Raw genomic sequence first — 21,545 nt, 5'->3', positions numbered from 1 at the left:
TACTTGACTAAAATCATGGAATATATATGTAAGATAATCAAATAGAATATCTTCTCTTCAAAAACGGTTATAATACATTTCTTTGATCCTTGAACACAATTCTTCTCCTGTAAAATACAACAAATGAACAAAATGATCAAAACATGACTCAGCTTTACAGGCATCTTTCTTATATTGTTCTCATACAAACACATTTGAAATGGTGCATCAATTTATGAAGGCTGAATAAAAAAACAATAGTCATAGACATACATTCTTTATCCTCTGCAAAAACAATTAATATTAGTTAATTTTGGGTTACTTGTAGTCGCGAAAAAGTTGCACACACCAGAAGGAGCCACAATGAATTAATCATGAAGCACAAATGGTTAAATTGTTTACTGTCTATTTAATTATATTATTATTTTATGTTTCAAAATTTCAATATTCTTGAGTCACAAAGTTAAAAAAAATTGCCGAATTGGCAAGTCAGTTCATTTCAATTGTGAAAAATAACTTGAGATACAAGTCACAAGACAAATTAAATTTGTATCTTAAGTCACCACTGTAGAGCAAAGAGAGTAATTGGGTCCAAAAAGGAAAGGAAAAAAATACAGTTACAAAAAACTAGGAATCAGATGGATGAAATGAAAGAAGACTTTGTTCTGTATGTGATGATACGAAAGCTCAGTTATGAATTTCCGTATCAATTTGAACCTACCTTGTCCTATTTTGAGTGAGGCTAACATGCATACAATACTGTGTACATACAAATATGCAGTGTATATATATTTTTTAAAAATACTTTTATCTCACCCCATAGAGAGAAAAAACAAATCATGCCAAATGGTACGGAACCCTAAAAAAAATGACACAGTATTTACATAGCTGACCCAGCTCTCAACATCCTGCCTAAGCATCAGAAACACAAGCTTAGTGCTTCCCTGGTCCAAGCCGTCCAATGGCAAACTGAGCTGTATGGCTTGGTGGAAATGTACCAGTACTTATTAACAGCAACCTAACCTAGTCCCAGAAGTGCTACTAACCCTGTCAACTGACCTCGGCACCAAAGTGCCGGTCTCTCCAGTAAGTTGGCGTACCATATTCTTCAGTAGTGACTCATGCAATCCTTCACACTCAGCTTCACAAATAGAAGTGCTCAAATCTTACAGGAAGTTGCATTTTTCATTTCAATGAGTGCTTCTTACAACGCGCGTCGATCACTGCTTTGAGCGCAATCCATATCTGGGAAGGTGTCATTTTCTAGAAGCCGAAATGTGGCTCCACTTGGACAAAAGCAGATTAATAGTACGTTACTGCCTCAGAGTCTAAAGACAGATATTGGGATCAAAAGATTAGAGGTATTTCCTGCGGGATTCCTACCTAGTTTAAATTCAATTGCTAGTGACTTTCAAAGGGTGTTTAGACAATGTTTGACAATTCTGCCTTTTTCTTCTTTGCTTCCTTTTTGGTACAGAGCCCACAAACACCTGATATACATATCTAAACTACACGGTTTCTTATTGAGGCTCTTACAGCATAACATTATGTGAATATTTAATTAGTTGAATTATGCGTTATACAGTGGACGTGCCATAAGAAAGAGAAACACCGCAAAACAAATTACGCCTCCACTTGTATGTCTTGATGAGTCATTTTAGGTTTACATAATTAGGGATCATTTATACATTTAAAAATGCAAAAAAAGTAAGGAAGTATTCCACATTAGCAAAATGTTCAGATATTATTTTAAAAATGAATGACAATAGTGGATGACATGTTATTGTCCTGTAGACAAATCAATAACCAGTAGCCTCTGCTTGCTGCAACCATCTGGATTGTGGAATTTCATAATGTATAATCATAATTGCAATGTGCAAACATATTGATGTTAAAACATGAATCATCATTTATTCCATATTCCCCCTGAAGTTCTTTGAGGTTGTCAAATTGTAAGACGGAGAGGCACAATCCCCATAGTCCGTTGTAGTGTGGGTTTTGTGTCACACTTGTGCGAGATTTTGCAGCTTAGCTTATTTTACATTGAATTAGTGCTCGTTGAGTATTACAATCAGCAATTTGATTTTAACAGCGCTTAAGTCAAATCTGTTTCATGTTTTGCCTCTTTGTATCTTTGTATACTGGAGGAATGTATCTTAATGATAACAGTACTAACAGCTAATCTATATTAAACGCTCTCTGTGCTTTTTATTTCATTTTACCTTTAAATTATTTTAGCAGAAGAGCCGCATTTCAGATGGGATTTGTTACGCGTTAGAAATAAAAATCACGACTTTGGTTTCTTTAAGCTACTTCTAAGCACATTTCACAAAGAAAGATTCTTGGTGACAAATGGCGTATATCACTTACACAAAAAGTTGCCAGATCTGTTATATAACATCTGACAAGTTTGAACATTGATTTCTTAAGTCTCCCACCAGGGGAGTGTATTACCATTATTGCATCAGAAGAAGAAGTGTCTCTTGCCTCTAGCTCTATCCTAGATTTGGGCAATCCTGGGATTAAGGTTATAATAACTAGAGTATAAACTGCTCTCATTATCCTGTTGGATCATTCTAAACCACAAGATGTGAAAGAATGACAAGGTCCTTCAGCACATCTGCTCTCGGAAATCCCCCTCGATCTGTTTGGTCTGCCTCTCTGAGAAGATCACCGGTGGACTATTGTCAGCGCGGCGCTGGACTATTGTCACGCCATCTGCTCAGAACATACAGTCCAAGCTGCATATCACGCAAATATATATATACACAAACCCAATTCCCCAAAAGTTGGGACACTATACAAATTGTGAATAAAAACTGAATGCAATTATGTGGAAGTGCCAAATTTCAATATTTTGTTCAGAATAGAACATAGATGACAGGTCAAAAATTTAAACTGAGAAAATGTATAATTTTAAGGGGAACATATGTTGATTGTAAATGTCATGGTCCCAACAAATCTAAAAAAAAAGTTGGGACAGGTAGCTATAAGAGGCTGGAAAAGTAAATTGCACTTATAAAAAAAACAGCTGAAAGACCAGTTACCACTAATGAGGTCCGTTGGCAACTTGACTGGAGTACAAAAAGAGCTTCTCGGAGTGGCAGTGTCTCTCAGAAGCGAAGATGGGTAGAGAATCACCAATTCCTCCAATGTTGCGCAGAAAAATAGTGGAGAAATATCAGAAAGGTGTTTACCAGCGAAAAATTGCAAAAAGGTTGAAGTAATCATCATCTACAGTGCATAACATCATCCAAAGATTCAGAGAATCTGGAACAATCTCTGTGTGTAAGGGTCAAGGCCGAAAAATCATACTGGATGCCCATGATCTTCGGGCCCTTAAACGGCACTGCACCGCAAACAGGAATGCTGAACACAATCCACCGTGCCAGCCGCCGTTGCCAGATGAAACTCTACAGAACAAAGAAGAAGCCATTTCTAAAGCAGACCAATACAATTGGGTTTGTGTGTATATATATATATATATACAATTGAATCATTGTCCGCCATGTAGTCATAGTACTTTTCCATTTCCAGCAGCAGATCATGTCACATTACCTATTCCGTCCATTTCTTTCCACTCTTCCCATTGCTTACAATAATGTAGGAGACAATGAGCTATTATAATACCACCAACTACGGTCAGGTCAGAAGATGCATTAAGGCACCAGTGCTTAAAGATGAGGCCTCACTAAAACTCATTACTCTTGATTTTGGGACAAATTGTAATTTGACAACAGATTTTGACCTTTGTTTGAAGGCTCGCATTTGTTCTATTTATATGTTTTGGACCTTCGTGCTCCATTTATTCAAATATGTTTTTCAATTTTTTCCATTGGCTTTGTTGCCTTGTGCTATTTTACATTCTCATATGCCAAGGACATATGTCTGATTTGTATTTCGTAATAATTCAAACATGAGTCCTTGTTCCATCTGGGTTTATATTAGATCAATCCATCATTCCTAATCTTCCCTGTTGTTGTTTATGTAAGACCACACAATGAATGCATTCTGAATTACAAACAACCTTCTTATCATTTGCATGTAGCTAAAAGAGATACCTTACTGCATAAAAATAGGAAACAAGGAAATCATCTGATAAGTTAACTTTCAGGAACTACTTTCCCAGTTTTCAGTTTAGTCTACTTTAGTTAGGTTTTGTATGTAGACCAACATGACAAATTGTGAAACGTTTTTAGCGACAAAATAGGAGTACGCCAGCTCAGACCACATTTAACCTGGCCAGCGTAGACAGCGCATCTAACACACATAGCACATCTATTTCATTCATATATGTGAACGGCGGGCATCAAACCTTCTGAATAATTGCATTAAATAAATAATAATAATAAATAAATCATCCTACTTGGTATAGCATAGCTATGGGGGCAGGGGGTCTCAAGGCGCTCACTACTTGGCGCCAATGTGTTTTCACTATAGTGACACTCTAGTGTGTGACTCGTAGAGAATGAAAGAAGCTACTTTGATTGGTGATTGGTGTCGTGTTTGACGTCGGCTGTGACCACTCCCACTGTGGTGCAGCGCCTATTCTTGCAGGTCCGCCGGCCTGCACTCAACTGTGAAAATACCAACATCGGATTCAACTCGCCCTCAACGCAGAGATACACCATGCGCTACACAGGAATAATGCCAATCACATAAATAGCCTATAATGTTAACACTATGTAGAAAACTACACAAAGTTAGTTCCTGTTAATTGAAGTTAAGTTGAATTTATGTAGGTCTGATATACAATTGTATAACTTGATCAATACGATAGTTTGGCTATTTCTCAGATTGTATTCTGCATGCAGAAATTATGCTTTCCTATCTCTGCCTTCATTTGCTCATCATCGAGCCAACTGAACCAAACGGGCACATTTACGTCAAGCTTCTCTCTGTCATGATTAACTGCGTATTACAGTAATGAAATAATTTTTTTAGCCATTCATCTTTCAGTGTTTCAATTTTAGGTTTTGTTCTAACTGACCTACTTTTTTTTTTTTTCATAATAGCAGCATGACAAAACTGCTTCAGTTTGAGGCTATTTAGATATTAAACTCGGATATCATAATATTTAACATGATTTAACATAGTTTCATGAAATTATTCAATGAATGTTATCATTTCCTGATTGGGCATTGTAGCAACTAGGAGAAGGCATTGAACTCTATTATTCATTTAATTGCACTTTTGCACCTAACGCCATGACCTGAAATCCGTTTTGGATAATAAGGTTACACTATGATATTGTATTTATTGTCTTGAGTAAACAGCCAAGGATGAAGCTTAAACAAGATCGATTCTTTCTCTCCAAACCCAACACAAACAGTACCATGATTATTGCTATCTTTCATTGTTCACACAGTCATTTTAAAATGGCTTTTTAAGCTACCACAGATTTCCCAGCGATGTTGAACTCACTCACGATTGTCGGTATTGCTCTGCTTTTTTAGACACCGCAGTGCATTAAAACATTAACTTAAAAGAAGAAGTAGACTTGCTGAAGAACGAGATCCAGGAAGTAAAAATTAAGTCTACATTTGGAATACAATGATTTGATTATATACAAGGCAAGATAGGAAAAAGCTGCAAATAACCAAGCAGCTCTATTGAGGTTTTTCGTGATTCTTCATGCATCTGAAGCAGAAAGCCTGTTAACACATAAAAAAACAAAAAAACTAACTAAAACAAACTTGTACTTAAATAATAAGTTACTGTAAGAAGTTTTTTCCCCTATTTTTTAATGTTTACCTTTTATTTTGATTATTATTATTTTTTTCTATTTTACATGACATTTTCTACTTAAATAACTCGAAATGTCCATAGTAACATAACATTAATACATCATATAGATACTCAATTACTACCAGGGATTGTTTATTAACACATTGATAACCAATGACTGACATAACCAAAACATTGGGATTAATACTAACTTTATATCTGTGAATGTATGTAATGCCTTTTCTTGAACATTTTAGGCTCTTCTTCTGCTTCATTGTTTGGCTTGTTCCCTTTATTGAAAAAGCTCTCCAAACAGTATTTTTTTTTAAACTCAGTTTTGCTACCTTGTGGGATTTGTTTTCCTTTTTTCTGTATCAAGTAGTTTTGAAGAGCGTTTTGACGGAGGCACAGGCGGATACGCAAGAATTTCAAAATTAAACTTCTTTCAGACACTGATGATCAATACTAGTGGTACTGGTCCGCGGCACGGTGGTTTGGGACCCATTTATGAAAGTGCTCAGCAGAACCCTACACAGCAGAGAGTTGTTCATCCAACACAGCAGGGAAGAAACCACACTCGCAATGCACCATGGTTAACAAAGACAATCTCAACTCAACATAAAGTAGGTGTGTGGATATAAAAGGCAAGACGTAAACAAAGTTTGAAAGTAAAACTACCAGAGCAAGTAAGGCAAGAAAGACAAACAGTGCAAACTAAAAGAAACATGCTGCAAAACAAAGCACACATTCAATAAATAAACAAATTACAGTTGCCACAATATACTGTATTTGTGACATCACAGCCTTCCATTCTGATTCCTATTTCACTGTGTTTTACACAAATAATAGTACATAAAATCAATTGTTGTTGTTGCTATTTTCCAAGTATGGACAACAAGCCTTCAGGGTGCAGTTAAGTTCTTACGCAGGCTCATTTGAAAGCAGAACGTGTCATCATCGTATTAGGAAAATGACTTTAGTGATCCCAGGTATTACTGTGGCTTCAGAGGGTGTGCAAACTGAAAGACAAAGACAATATTATCTAAAGTCTTAAAAACACTAAACTCATTTCCCCCTTGATACACATCCTCTTCTTGCAACATGAGTGAAAGCTGTTATAGTTGCAGCGAAATAGTCATCCATTTTCATTCCCTGTAAATTTACAATAAATGCAATGTGCCCCAATACGTTTGAATGTTTTATTTATTTATTGTCAAAACAAATGGGGCAGAACAAACAAACAATTTATATAACCTTCCTCAATTTGTTTTCTGTCATTACATGCCAGATGTTTCTTTCAGTTAAAGCGGCACCTTGACTTTCCAATGTAATTATTGTACGCACTTTACAAGTTTCGCTTGGAAAATGATCAGCGGTGCAAGATGCAGATTGTGTGTGATAGACAGCAGAGTGCATTTTGGTGTAGTGTTACCGGCACAATGGCGCTAGGATCACTTTGACAAGGGGATTAAATGGATTTATGTCTCTGGATTAGAATGTAACCAGCTGGGTACATTTGTGAAAGAAAGTGTGTAGAGTGTGTGTGTGTGAGAGAGAGAGAGATTGTGAGAGAGTTGTCTTATTTTAATGGTGATACTGCTTTAGAATGTAGCACAATGACATTATATCGGTGGCATCTAAAGATCATAGGGATTCGATTTTTATAACATTATTTCACACATTTTTAGCTTTTATTGATCACTAATGCGATTTTAGTTTGCATCAATATTTTTAAACAAAAATAAGCAAACAAGACTTATGTCATAAAGTGAAGTTCTATGCAACCTCACAAGAGTAAACAAGGCACTGGGATTAAGATTGTGTTTGTGGAGTTAGATAGCAAAAGCCACTCATATTTGTCCATCTTAGAAAGCAACCATTTTGCCAATTTCTGTTGATTTAAAAGACGCGTTCGGAAATACACTAAAGTCTGTGCACTACACTGAGACAGATAACGTTATTTTCCAGTAATTTTCAAACGCAACAGTGTGTTAAATCGTATGTATTACCGTTTAAAGGTATGACTCAGTACTAATCAACTCCCTAGCCCACAAAGGTAGTCAACGTCAACGTTTATCAGCCTAACAACTACCGCATTCAGCAAACCCCAGACCTAGCGCCACTAAAGCCCAAACTTCCGGAAAAAAGTTCGTAACTTACCAACTTGAGAAATATACACGGTACGCGAATGGTGAATGATAACGTTTATATTCCCCGTCAGGCCACAACACTCGCATCTGGTGCACCGTGTCCCCAGTCGGAGCGCTTAGTACACGCACCGGCACGCCATTTTTGGTGCACTCTGGATTTCCGAACGACAAAATGGTTGCATTGAACCAGTGCGTTCTCGGAGCTCATTTCCGAACGAGCCCAAAGTGACATCAAGTTGTTTAGGGCGACCAGTCACGGCTCATGTGTTTTCTGAAGCTGAGCCATGATTGGTCGTTACCTGAGCCCTGAACAACTGTGATGCCATTTTCAGGCAAATGGGATCAAAACGATTGGATTTTGTTGCTAAACTCATATTCCACAAATGCAATATTAACCAGAAGGCTGTGTTTAGACTATCGAGGACGCATGCAACATATTATTGTGAGAAAAGTTTTGTGTTAACTAAAAAAAAAAAAAAAATGTCTACATTAGTGCTGTAATTTTACAAAATAAAATTGCTAAATTCAGAAAAAAAGTTTACACACACATTACAATAACCCACACTACTCCTATTATCTTTTTAAAAATGTGAAACCCATTTGTATATACATCACTACTGTAATGTCCAGCCTTTCAAATATAGTGAAATGAAGGCATCATTGTTCATGTCTTTGTCGGTCTTTGCAGTGTTTTACATCATCGTATGTTCGCTTTACAAGTTTCATCGTCATGCTTTGCTTGGATGCTTTTTCAGTAAGTCTTTTCTTCATCAAGCTTTGTGAACAAATGTTCAGATGACCAATCAGTTGAACTTGAAATTAAGCATTTCCACAAAGTTGCATTTGTGCTTGTAAAATATATTTGCAAAGAAAAAAGTGCACTTTTTTATTTTATTTTAATGAGGCATAGACAAACTGGCCAACTGAAACAGTCGGGTGCTCCGTTGTTTTGCAATTTGTTCACAAAGCTTTGATGTAAATGTTTTTGTGCATGGTGTCTGAGGGGTGAACCAGTGACAATGGTAAGTTTTTGGCTCAAATGATCGTTTGAATTTGGGCAACAAAGCATTTTAAAGAGGTAGGAATTTGTTTTTGTCGTTTAAATTGGTCTTTGCTGTGTTTCCCCATTGTTTATAACTGGACTGATTTATTTTAATTAGCATTAAATCGACACTGCATGTGTTACTGAATTTATAATTTAAGTGTTTCATTAGAAAATAAACCCATATAATGACTGTATCTAAAAAAGATGTATTTAAGGCAAGAATCAACATTGGAGAAACCACGTAATGACTGACTGTTTTGCTTTTTTATAGGCGGTCTACGGGGTCTTAAACATCTCATTTTGCATGCATCCAGCTGCATTTTTTTTTATTAAGCATGCATATTATAAGATATTCTTTCCGTAGACACCTTCATTAGTGTGCCACATGATTTTTTTTCACTCACCCCAAAAATGGCACATGTTCACAATTGCCTGTTCTGACACGTTGGATTAATTTATCACAAATATATTTATTAAGGGTCTTCTTTGCTTTTTTCTGCAATGCATTTCATTACAAGGGTAGCTTTTTATTTGGAAAAAAATATATATCTTTAGTGCCGTGAATTAAATACAATTTGAAGTCTTTCATGCTTAAATAAATGAATTAAAGTGCCCCACATAACACAATGAGTAAGTCTTAAGATGTGCTTTATAGCCCCTAAGCATTATGCCTCATAGCCTTTTTTATAAAGTCATTTAACAGTGTTGCTGGATGTTTTATTAGCCTCTAAAATGTTTCAGACAATGTATTACTTTTACATCAGATGAACTAATAAGGGATGGCACCACTAGTGTTCAACCTTGTCGTGTATAAATAAGGATGGGAAAGATGTGCAAAATAAGAAATTTAGGTCACTTGCATGTGATTTTACTATGCCTTGCATGCTATCATGCAACGGCCAGTCCCAGTCTGCATGCTGCTTAATGAATGTCTTCCTTTCTTTCTCTTTGCCTGCCCGTGCTTCCAGAAGATAAATATACCGAAGGTGGGTATAATAAAAGCTTTCAGCTCCTGCTAAAGCGGGTGTGCAAATTTGCAAATAGTGAAGGACACTCACAAGAATGTTAGCAAATGTTTTGATGCGGGCAACTGCTGTATCGGTGTTGTTGAAATGGTAAGTGGATGATCAGGTTGTGATCAGTGCCTCCACTAAGGTTTCTAAGATGGTATTTTTTTGTAAAGTTTGATTCCAAACCGTGATGGTTCATTTCTACTTTATAATCGTTGCAGTACAGGCCCTTGACGTGAGTTCACAAGTTAAGTCTGCCATATTTCATATACACAACTGTCTGACTCCCCAATGTGCTACCATATAAATATCAATGGCGAAGAGAGAAAAACAAATTGCAAATGATTAACATATAATTTCATTTAATGATTATAAAGCACAACCAACAGGTCAAATCTGTTGTTTATTTTTTATTTTTTTAATAAATAAAGTTATTTCTATTAGTAGTACCTATGCCAGGTATCTGTATCGTGCCGATACCAGCCTTATTTTAAGGTATTGGTGCCCGTGGAGGCTGCCAATACCAGCCACCGATACTTAAGGCAAATACAATCTGAATAAAACTTCCTCTGCTGTAGTTGGCGCTATAGTGCTGCGGTTTGACACATCGACAAAACATCATATGCTACAAAAGGAAGGTCTTTGCTCACAATTTTCTTGTCATTGTGTTAAATTAAATTTGTATATCAAAAGTACTAGAGGTATAAGTGAGAACTGAAAGACTGGATACTCAGTTTTATCCTTTTACATTTTTACATGACTTTAAAATGCTATTAAATTCACTATCGTTATGTGCAGAGGTTGCAAAGCCAAACAACTTGATTTGAGGTGGATTGAAGAATTTCTTACAGATTTTATGAGGAAATTCTCTTTTGTTTGTCTTTCACAAAAACACTGGTGCTTACGGGGAAAACAAATGGCTAATATCTGGACACAAGCATTTTTTCATGACTATATTTCTGCAAAAAGTGGCCTCCACGTGAATAAAAACTCTTATTTGCAAGGTCGTCCACTTAGAGTAGACCAAAGCAAACCCCTTTTCTCCTCAGGAAACAAACCGAGCCAGTCCCTGAGTAATTCAAATCTGGATATTGATTCCCTTGTACAGTATTAAATATGATCTTATGTTGAGACGATGTTTTAGGCACCTTCCGATCAATTGACAGGGACCACTCCACAATGTTGTTTGCATTCATGCTAATTTTCCTGGAAACAATACACATTCGGATTAGTTCTGTCCTTATTTTATTTGGTTTTGAAGTCTAGGTTTACCTCACGTACTATAATATATATATATTATTTCAACCAAACACTATTATTTATTAGTTAAATGTCATTTATATCCAAATACAGTATAATTTCATTAACATTAATAATACCATGTTTTATTTGGTACCTATAGTGGCGGCCATTGTATTTGAAACGTGGCAATATTTGTGCTTGTGTGACCAGATTGATCATAGTTATTCTATTCTTCACATTCAAATTGATTTTGTGTCCATATGATGCATGGATGACTCATTTAAAGTCATGGTAGGGGACCTCTTCACTCTGGATGAGAATATGTGCATTTTAAATCTGGGATATGATGAAACATGAATGAAGATGTCTGAATGAGTAAGTAGCCAATGACGCATTCCAACTGTGAATGCTCATCAGGCTTGACCCTGTACGTGCACACCCTCCTATTCCTCTCCCTCCGACTCTTCCTTTTCCCATCACTTCCAGTAACACAGACATCTACTGTGAAAAGAGATGCCTTTGTGTCCGTTTTTATTTCGACACAACTTCCCATGATCCCTTGTTCTCTGCTGACTGTGCTCTTGTTTTCCTTTTTAAGGTCTGGCACACCTGATGATGGGCGACCAAGGTATGAGCTCTGTTCCGTCTTTCCTGCCTTCCCTCCATTGTCCCTAATGCTGTCATTGTCTTCTGAAATGTGTGTGTTTGATGCCAGCACAAAACGTGCCACTTTTAATGTGGTCCTTTATTAGAATGACCTCGTTGGTGTTAATTCTCCAGGGTATATGACCCCTTTTATGAGCTGAATTGTCTTTTCGACTCCCTCCCTGGTACATTCTCCTCTTAGAGTGTTTACTACAAATTTTAGATGGATGTGGCATTTTCAAAATCTAATGCATGCATTGTAATCACTGCAGTGTAGTGGTTTCAGCCATTTTAACTCCGCGCAACCATCTCTGTCTCCATTTTTCATTCCATTTGTCACCATTTCATCTCTATTTTCACATACAAGCATCCAACCTCTTTCTGTTTTTCATTTCCTTAACCAACATTGCGCTTATTGGTGTCTCCTCCTCTCCTTTTGTTCTCCTTTTTTTGTGACTGGACCTTGCTTTCAACTATGGACCATCTCATCAAAACTCATAGGTAAAACTAAAGGTACTTCCCCACTCCACTCTGTGTTTTTCATTCAGTACGTGATAGCATTTACATACCCAATAATGTAATTGAGGTCAGCGGCACTTTTAAATAGCCGTCTTCAAGGTAGGTGCAGCCTTTGCTTCACACGTGCACTCTGCCGCCTGCTTGCTGCATGGGAAGATGACAACGACAGGCAAAAGAACATAGTGCTGTTGTCCGAGGTTCGAATAACGGGGTTTGGTTTGTGTGAGGAGTGATCATAGTGTTGTGGGCCTCCCATCCTGGCTGTGATCCTCACCTCTTCTCCCTGTGGGGTAAGTGGACATCTGATCTTTACTGTTTGACTTTCCTCCTCAGGGCAGAGAGGGGAAACTTGGCTTCTAAGGTCCCTACTCAGCATTCAAGGTAAAGCCTTATTCCTTTTTTGTGGTAAACCAAGCACAATATAGCAAGTTGTGGTTTCATAATTTGGCATTACACATACTCAAGTAGGAGATACATAATTGTGATGCTTTGACGTGCCATTGTTCCATTTGCCTTTTGCTTGCTGTAGTTTATTACTTTTGCAAACACCACACTTTGTGTAATGTTACATACATCTTGCATCTGAGCAGGTAAGGTCTACGTCTTACTGTACATATTTAATTGTCAATGTTTTCAGCTAGTCTGCTAATATAACAATCTGAGTGTGTTAAAAAGATACACAAACACCAAAGATGTAATTTTAAAATTGACATTTTCTAAGGTAAGTATCATTCCTGTATTTGACCTAATGTCTGCTCAAGGCTGTGCACACTGAAGTATGTTGCCAACTCATTATTTTTGAGTGACTTTTTATCCAGATGCACCATAATGCCACATTAATTGAATTTAGAATACAAAAATAACAAAACAATGGAACCTCTAATTCAGTGGTTCTGAATATTGTTGGAGGTACTGAACCCCACCAGTTTCCTATGCACATTCAAAGAACCCTTTTTATTAAAATATATTTTTTTTAAATCCCGCCCAAATTTAAGACATAATAGGTATAGGGTTTACTGGTGAACAAAATGAACAGGGAGAGTAGAATTTTCATCAAATCCGTCTATTCCACTAATCCATGCTGCTTAAGGAAGTGTTCCTTTAGTTTTCCTAGAGAGCAAGCTGTGCTGGATTCGAACTGCTCAACTTGGCATTGCAAATCATATAGTCAACCACGGCTGTTTTCTTAAGATGGAACCCAAGGGCAGCAGATACAATGAAAACAGCAGAGTCCCCAGAATTTAGCCGAGTGGAACACCATACATTCCGTTATGCATGTGAAATCATATCGCACATATTTGTCTGACCACTTTCTTTTTTTACTCGACATAGTATGAGAGTATAACAATAATAAAATTACACGATGTACCATAAGAACAGCCACGAGTCGACTACTGGGTCACCAAAGACCCTGCAGCACAGATAAGCAACCTAGCGTGATCACCTGCAGTCAATGATGGCCAAGCAGGGCATATCTTCATGAATCATATGACCTCCACCGAATGCCTGAGACTGACTCTCTGAACGGTTCGATCGAACCCAGGTGAAGGTAGTTCAGAATTTGCTGTGCATTAAATTCAGTTTATTCAAACTGTAGCCTCATAAAACCTTGATCATTGTGCGATAGACAATGTTCTGAGTAAAAGTAACATCTGAAGTTGACCACTCATTAATACGCTGAAACAATAAAACACTCTGTTAACTTTAATGGCGACAAAAGTCACTTTGATGAGAAGTATATTTCTCCTAAAATTATTATAATTTTTTTTTAATAAACATTTTGAGTTAGCACTTTATAAGAATTATACTGCAGAAACAAATTATTTCCATATAGTAAAAGGAATTTAGAGCTCATATTTATGAGTTGTAATTGAGAACTACTTATGCATTTTCCTTGATGAGCAACATTGAAACAACTCATTTTGTATCAAATATTGATGCTGAACTGCTTATGAACCCAATTATGTGGCTTTTCGCATTTGAGTTTTCCTGTTTATCACTGATGATGATTGATGATGTCCGCCATGTGACCTTTTAAGAGCAATAAGCCGTCAAATGGCCATTACATGTATTAATATTGTAGCACCAGAATCCCACTTTGTACATACGTGACATGTGACATTTGTTAACGGAAGTTATGTATGCACCAAACAAAAAACAGCTTTGGAATTGACAGAAGGGAAGCCACAGGAAGAAGACAGTGCTGATGCGGCACAAACCTCTAATACAGGCTTCGGCTAGTTGCCCCCCTGTGGTGTAAACCTGCGCAGTCCAGTTATGTAATGTGCAGTCCCACACTTAAACAGTATCCTCATTTGGAAAAAAACAGGAGGAGCGACGGTGGATAGGGGTATTAATCCTGAAAATAGGATGCACAAATACTCCAGACGTGGTTGGTTCTTAATGTCCACCTGTGGTCTATTAACCACTTAGTGGGTTTAATTTCTGCTTGGGTTTGATCTTTTCAGAATGAGGTAGTTTGCGTGCACAGCCTATAGCTGGTGCACTGGATTCCTAAAACCCTTTCTTTCGCCACATCTAACCATGTACAACAGTAGGGAAAGGATAATAGTGCTTGTACACAAATCCTCGGTATTTAATTCCCGTCATCACAATAAACAACCATGTGCGGCTTAAGCTAAACTGCAGCCTGTACATACAAGCTTGTAGGTAGTGGACTCTTTCGAAATTAGTCTACTTTTTAAGCAAATTCATGTCCCCCTCCCATGATTGCCATGAAGTAGGACAGCAGATTATTTTCTTAATGTTTACACATGACAAATTAAATGGATCGTTAATGCTTAAATCCCAGTTTGTGCACACAAGCCAGAAAGGGTGCATTAAATCCTCATTCATTATCCAGCAATTAGCTCAAATATGTTGGTTGAACATATGGAGACTTTCATCAAGCAGTTTAATCTTTTAGATTCTCATAAACTGGAAACTGTCAAATTGCTCTAGCGTTGGAGCTACGTATCTTCTAATTGTTTCATCATGTAATCCAAGTCAGACGAGGACATTAAGTCAATTCTTCTTCTTCTATTATTATTATCATTATTATTATTGATGTTTCTGTTATTTAAGAATTCAGAACATTAAAAGAAAAATGCTCACTTTTCGTTAACCTCATTTTATAGTTTAAGAGTTGATTAATAGATCATTAAGTTTCCCCATGGTCGAGCAAAACAAATTTCCTAATAGTGTCCTGAACCATTAATCAAAAATGGCAATATTATTGTCCTTATCCAGTTATAATGGCTCCAACAAAGTGTAGCATTTGGGCCAGCACAAGCTGTTTTTCGACAACATTGGAGCAGCACGTCTAAGTATAACTTTTGTGGACGTGTCGGCTATCTCTTTGTGACAGGTATCAGAACACATTGAATCAACAACAGATGTTGCCTTTGTAGCTGCACATGAAACCTGGGAGACTGACAGCAAAATTCTTTCAGCTTCATTGATCATCTCAAAGGATTACACTTTCTCTGTTTTAGTAGTAGGTAATAAGCACATATTCACTTCTTCTTTTTAAATAAATAATACATTGAACAATTGATTGTATTATTTAAATCAAGACCAGCCTCCCTTTTACATTCACATTTAATAACACCTGAGACTAAAAGTGGATGCTCTGACTTTTCTTTCTTTTTTTTTTTTTTTTTGGAGATGTTGCATGTGAACGTTACAGGAGAACTCAAATTCTAGTAATAGTGATAACACACTAGTGGGGAAAAACTATGACACATTGCCCATTTAATGAGGAGCAAGAGGGGATTACGTTTGTTAAATTTATATTTAGCTTCACATTCTACCAGCATACAGTATGTAGACAATAAAGAATAGCAATGATAATAGCAACACAAGACTGGAGTAGGTTACAATTCATGTATTGAACTGTAGTCAAGAAAACAATTCTAGTTAACGCAAGTAGTCAGAGAATAACACTATGGAACAGTTTCAACATAGTGACTCCAAAATGTTAACAACATGAATAAAATAATGCATCTGGACTGAGATGAAACGAAAGCAATGAAAAAACACTACACACAGAATGAATCCTCATTGAGTTGCTGTGTTCAAACAGTGTCAAACAGGAGTTTCATGCAACTTCAGTTTTTGTAGTTGTTGTTTTTTGTGAGCAATTGTTGGGTACATTCCACTTCATAGGTCTTCAAACTACAGGACACTCGCTAGCCATATTTGTCTTGTCAATATTGTCATTATTCTGGCAACATGCCTTTATAGCCCGCCTTCATTCACACCACTGTGTACTGCTTCACACCATCTTTTATTACCAGAGCAGTGTCTCCTTAGTGATACTTACAATAAAAGATGACAGACATATAATTCTTTCAATCTGAAGAAAGAGTGAAAGAAAATGCCAAATAAAGGGAAGGAGGGGATCAATGTCGACAAGGCTCATCTGGCTCCCAAGCAGAGTGGAGAATCTACTTGAGATCAATACCGTTGGTCGATGCCTCTCTGAGACTGCAGTGATGAAAAACTGTATTTCTCGGCCTGCCAATAGAAGAGGATGAATTTTCGGATGAGGAAGCCACTTCCTGTTCCACTAAAAGTCCTCTATCTCTTCTTAAGACGCTCAAATGTATTACTTGCATGTTGGTTTTAGTTAGAGTACATTCCGGCCATTTTAGCAGGCAGAACGGAATAATTCAACACTTTCCACTACTGTGATGATTTACTGTAAAGGCAATACAGTCACATTCGTGCTGTCAGTATGCCCACAATACATGTTTGTGCTGGTGCTTTGTTGGTTGATTTATGGGATTTAGCTGGCTTCAAAGAGCCACCATCTGTAATAGTGCATTCATCTTCGTCTGTCATGTTGAAGACATACAGTATGCAACAGTTGCGAAGAGAATAACATTGGATTGACTATAGAGTATATTTTATGGATGTGTTATTATTATTATCATTATTATTATTATTAGGGATGTTTGATACCACAGTTTTTCAGACGGATACCTAATTCTATTAATTATTCATTTCTATTTCCTGATTGGAAAACGGTACCAGACGCCGTCGCGACTGCCGATACCTTGAAATAAGGCCTTCTATCTATATTCTATCTTCTACCTAGTATCGGTACTCGCTCATCCCTAATTATTATTATTACATTTTAAAATGTTGTGTTATTTACACTCATTAGCATCATCATTAGTTAGAGCTATTCAACCCCACAATTTTCATACGTGCATTCATCAAACACTTATTGTTTGGATCATAAAGTGTGAGGTTTTGTAATTATTATTATTATTTTTTACAAATTTAAAACATAGGTAGGTACATATGTCAGTGCACCAAATGAGCAATGCGTCAGTCGCGCACAAACTCACTGTGTTCAAAGGACAGAAACAACAGCTCTTGAATTTCACTTAAAAAAATAAAATAAATAATAACTCAGTGGATAACAAGTGCAAATCAATAACGGAGAAGTTAAGGAATGTTGGGATTCACCTTGGCAAGTGCCACTCATATAATTTTTACAACATAGTCTGTTCCTTTTTTTTTACCTCCACTGAGTTACAACATTAACATTTTGATGAAGGATTTAAATAATTTTGGATATGAAACTTTATGTAACCAATCTAAGAAAATAATAGAAATGTAGATCAGAATTTGCTTAATCCAAATTTCGGTTAGGATGTGAATAATTATAAGCCTGGCTATATTTATCCATTCTCTCTTATCAACCAAAAATGAAAGATTTTGCACAATTTACTTTTAGGCTATTATGGCCATTTGTGGTTATGGCGATTGAGATAACAACCCAAGTGGGACAACATGTGGGATGCAATGAGTTGCTATTGCTTCACAGTTCTTTTTCTCAGCACATAATCACAAATTCCTGACATCATTCTTGTCACTTGTCACAAGATTATTTAGAAACAGTCAGTGTCGTGTAATATGATCCTGTGAATGAAATAACCCCAGGGCATGCCATGGAGTTACATATTGTCCTTACATGCTTTTCTACATAAGATAATTAACACGATCATCGAGACGCAATCAATCACTGCCGCAGTATTATAAAATAAATAATTGAGGTTATCATGGCTGTATGGGCAACATCAACCTGTGACTTACGCGCCTTTAAGTGCCGTACATTCACGTGCTAGAAGCTTCTTACAGCAAGTCAGTTTAGTATCTGCTTTTTTACTGCTGGAAGCCGAAGTCTACACACTTTGTGCCTACTTGAGAATTGTTGAGATTATCATTGAGAGATATAATCCACCAATGATTAATGTTATCCATTAATAAACAGAGTATTAGGAATATAGGTTGACTTTTGGTGCAATATTGTGACCAGGCAAAGCCGAGAGTGGCTTCATTTTCATGGTGCATGGTGAGGAAGTGGCAGGGCTCCCTGTGGGAAATTGAATAGTCCATTTCGAATTGAGTGTGCCCTGGAAAATCCATGGGGGTCAGTGGCAATTTGTCTCGGGAGGTGTGCACCAAGAGTCATTACACTCAAGACCAGCATGTCCTAAGGGACAAAAACACTATTTAAAAAGGAGGCCTTGTATCCCCTTTTGGATATATAAAATATGCTGTCTGTACATCTCTCTCTCTGCTTGGATTTATTTTCCATATAGGAAGAAACATTTCATTGGACATTTTTCAATTCTATTATTGAACATTAAAATTCCTTGAATGCATGAGATCTAAAATTGTATTTTCACAATCAAATTGTACTAGATTAGATTAGATAGCTAGAACATAATACCCAGATGTTTGGTTTTAATGTTCTATAAAGTCCCATTATACAGATTTGATATCTTTACATTCATGCCACCGTGAGGTGCCTGACATTGTCAATTGCGCAAGAATATTTCCTGACACATTCTGTAATTTTATAGTCTGAATTGCAATGTCCTATTTGGTTTAAATGTGACACTGTGCTCTTCAGTTTGGCAGCACCATTTTTCTGCCGATTTCTGCCAAAAGAATGTTCTTCACTCAGCCTGCAAAATAAATTCATCTGCCTGTGTTATTCATCTAGCCATCTCATTTCCTGCATTTCCTGCATTTCCCTTTCCCTCCCTGCCTCCCTCTCTTTTTCCTGGATTCACATCACCTGTGCACTGCCCCCACATCCTTTGAGACTGAGCCAGGGAAAGACAGTGGGAGATTACATGACCCCACTTGGTCCACTGCTGTTGTATCAATGAGTTTCTCCGAGCAGAGCAGTTTCGCTTTCTGGATGAGATCCACCGCGGTGCAACACAACATGAAAGTGCCAGCAAGGCTGCTGCTTTGCATTGTTGTTAAAGGAGGTTCAGCTCTTTCAATATTGATTTCGGTCTGCTGCACAAAAGAAGCGTAGTTCTGGCAGTTTTTAAGAGCTCAGGCGTAAAACAAAACAATACAAAATAAAAACCTGAGTATGTGCAATTATATGAAAACTATTATAGGCAGTGGCTAGTCTTTTATTTTTATTTTTTATAGCATTAGGACAATAAGACAATTGTATGTGATTAACATAATAAAAAAGGTGAATAAGCAATAAAAGAAAACAACATTAAGGGAAAAAATAAAGCACAGGATGATTGAAAGAGCTCAATGACCTAATAACTACATTGCAGTATGAATAAGAATCACTCATAAGCACACAAAAAGAAAACATATTTAAGATCTATTGGCAGTCATTGCAACATGCAGTAAATAAAAATGATTTCAACATGTGAAGTTTGCACATTAGAGTCTATGAACCAGTGATACAAATAAAGATCACCTCACAGCCAACTACTTTCATGTGATTATTTACTTTTCTTTGTACCAAAATCATGGATTAAACCACTGGTGTCCAAACTATGGCCTGTGGGGCATTTGCAGCCCGCCCTCCATTTTTTAGTGGCTAGTACACTGCGTAACATTCATCGTGGCCCACATCACTGTTTAATTTTTTTCTTAAAAGGGGGGTGGGGGCCTAAAAATTAAAAGTGTGGGTTGTTGAAAAAGTGGGAGAGTTGCAACAAACATATCCCCATTTCTAAATTACTACAAGTCTATAATTAGAACTTCTACTAAAACTTGGCTTATAGAGCTTTTCTAAACATGCTTACCCGATATAATCGACCTAACGGACATAATTGCCCAAGTCACTGTTTCCAGTTTTTGGAAAACAATTAATAAAAAAAAAAACATACACAACAAATTCAACAAAAAACTAGAGTGAGGTTGCCATGATTCAATCTTTGCGAATTATCATGACCTGGATGAGAATCTACACAGATATAAAGAAAATATTTTTTAGCACTCACGTTGTTGTTGTTTTTTAATTGACATTGTACCAGTAAGTTAAAAACTGACTTGGGCAGTTTTGCTACTATGCTAATGGTGTGTAAAGATGCTCTAGACAACTAAAATAGCAACACATTTTTCTCCCTCATTTTCTGCTCCACTTGACAATGATCCTAAAAAAATGTTGGCTTACTACAATTTTCTCTTGTTTTGGTTTTAATAGTGGAGATCAACATAATCCAGGGCCGGATCTAGTGAGTTAAAAGGCTGGGCCATTTTGCCTTATCACCTTTAACAGAAAGCTGTTATATAGCATTGACTATAGCTTATAAACAGTATGGAATTGCTTGGTAAAGTGGTTTTCCCATGTTTTATGAATTAAAAGTGAAGAATTTCAAAGGAGCCCACTTATCCTTCTATTTTGCTGTATGAAGCCTTCAGAGGAAAATGTTTGGACACCCCTGTTTGGAGACCTTTCAATTTCATGACGTCTGTACAGTTCAGTTTTGGAAAGATACCTATTGTGCATCATACGCTCTAGCCATTGCAATATTTGTCGGTGTGAAGTGAGCCTTACTGAGGATTTACTTTTGATTACTGTTTGCCATTGCAAACTCTGTCCAGATGTTCTAATCAAATCATATTTAAGTTGTCTGAGAACGTAAGCCTTTGTCAGAAGCTGTTTGGGTATTAAACAATAGAAGATCCGTTCGTATCCAGTGTTTGATAAGCTTGCTGATTCCAGTGGGCGCCTAATATTGTGAACTGTAAATATATTTCTTTCAAATGACACTGCTGGGGCCGTAACTCGCTGTTCCCTGCGCTCTGGTGAAGGTCACCGGGGAGCTGTCAAAACGTTCATGTTACTGTCAACATGCAAGCACAGTGAGGCTTCCAGGAAATAGCAGTAGTCCAGTGAACCAAAGCAGACTCTATTTTATTTTATTTTTTCTGTAGGGTAGT

At 37.0% G+C, this 21,545-nt stretch overlaps 1 protein-coding gene across 18 annotated transcripts in view; it reads left to right on the top strand.

The window, feature by feature from the left end:
- Positions 1–21,545, top strand: part of LOC147163971 (neurexin-1a-like) — a 231,865-nt gene that overhangs the window by 8,922 nt on the left and 201,398 nt on the right. For 8 of the 18 annotated variants that reach the window (XM_086092248.1, XM_086092243.1, XM_086092258.1 and 5 more), the window contains exons 3-5: positions 9,870–9,887; positions 11,752–11,781; positions 12,651–12,698. The exons of 1 other annotated variant lie outside the window; for it this stretch is intronic. In XM_086092248.1, coding sequence (XP_085948374.1) covers positions 9,870–9,887; positions 11,752–11,781; positions 12,651–12,698 — 96 coding nt within the window. Of the gene's footprint in view, positions 1–9,869; positions 9,888–11,751; positions 11,782–12,299; positions 12,312–12,650; positions 12,699–21,545 lie in introns of all 18 variants that reach the window. 9 more of the 18 variants (XM_086092257.1, XM_086092251.1, XM_086092256.1 and 6 more) reach the window with 4 other exon arrangements.

This window comes from Leptonotus elevatus, chromosome 13 (genome assembly GCF_054856555.1).
Source record: "Leptonotus elevatus isolate MCC_2025b chromosome 13, RoL_Lele_1.0, whole genome shotgun sequence".
Taxonomy (NCBI): Eukaryota; Metazoa; Chordata; class Actinopteri; order Syngnathiformes; family Syngnathidae; genus Leptonotus; species Leptonotus elevatus.
The sequence above is the reverse complement of the archived record's forward strand: the minus strand, read 5'-3'. Positions and strand labels throughout refer to the sequence as shown.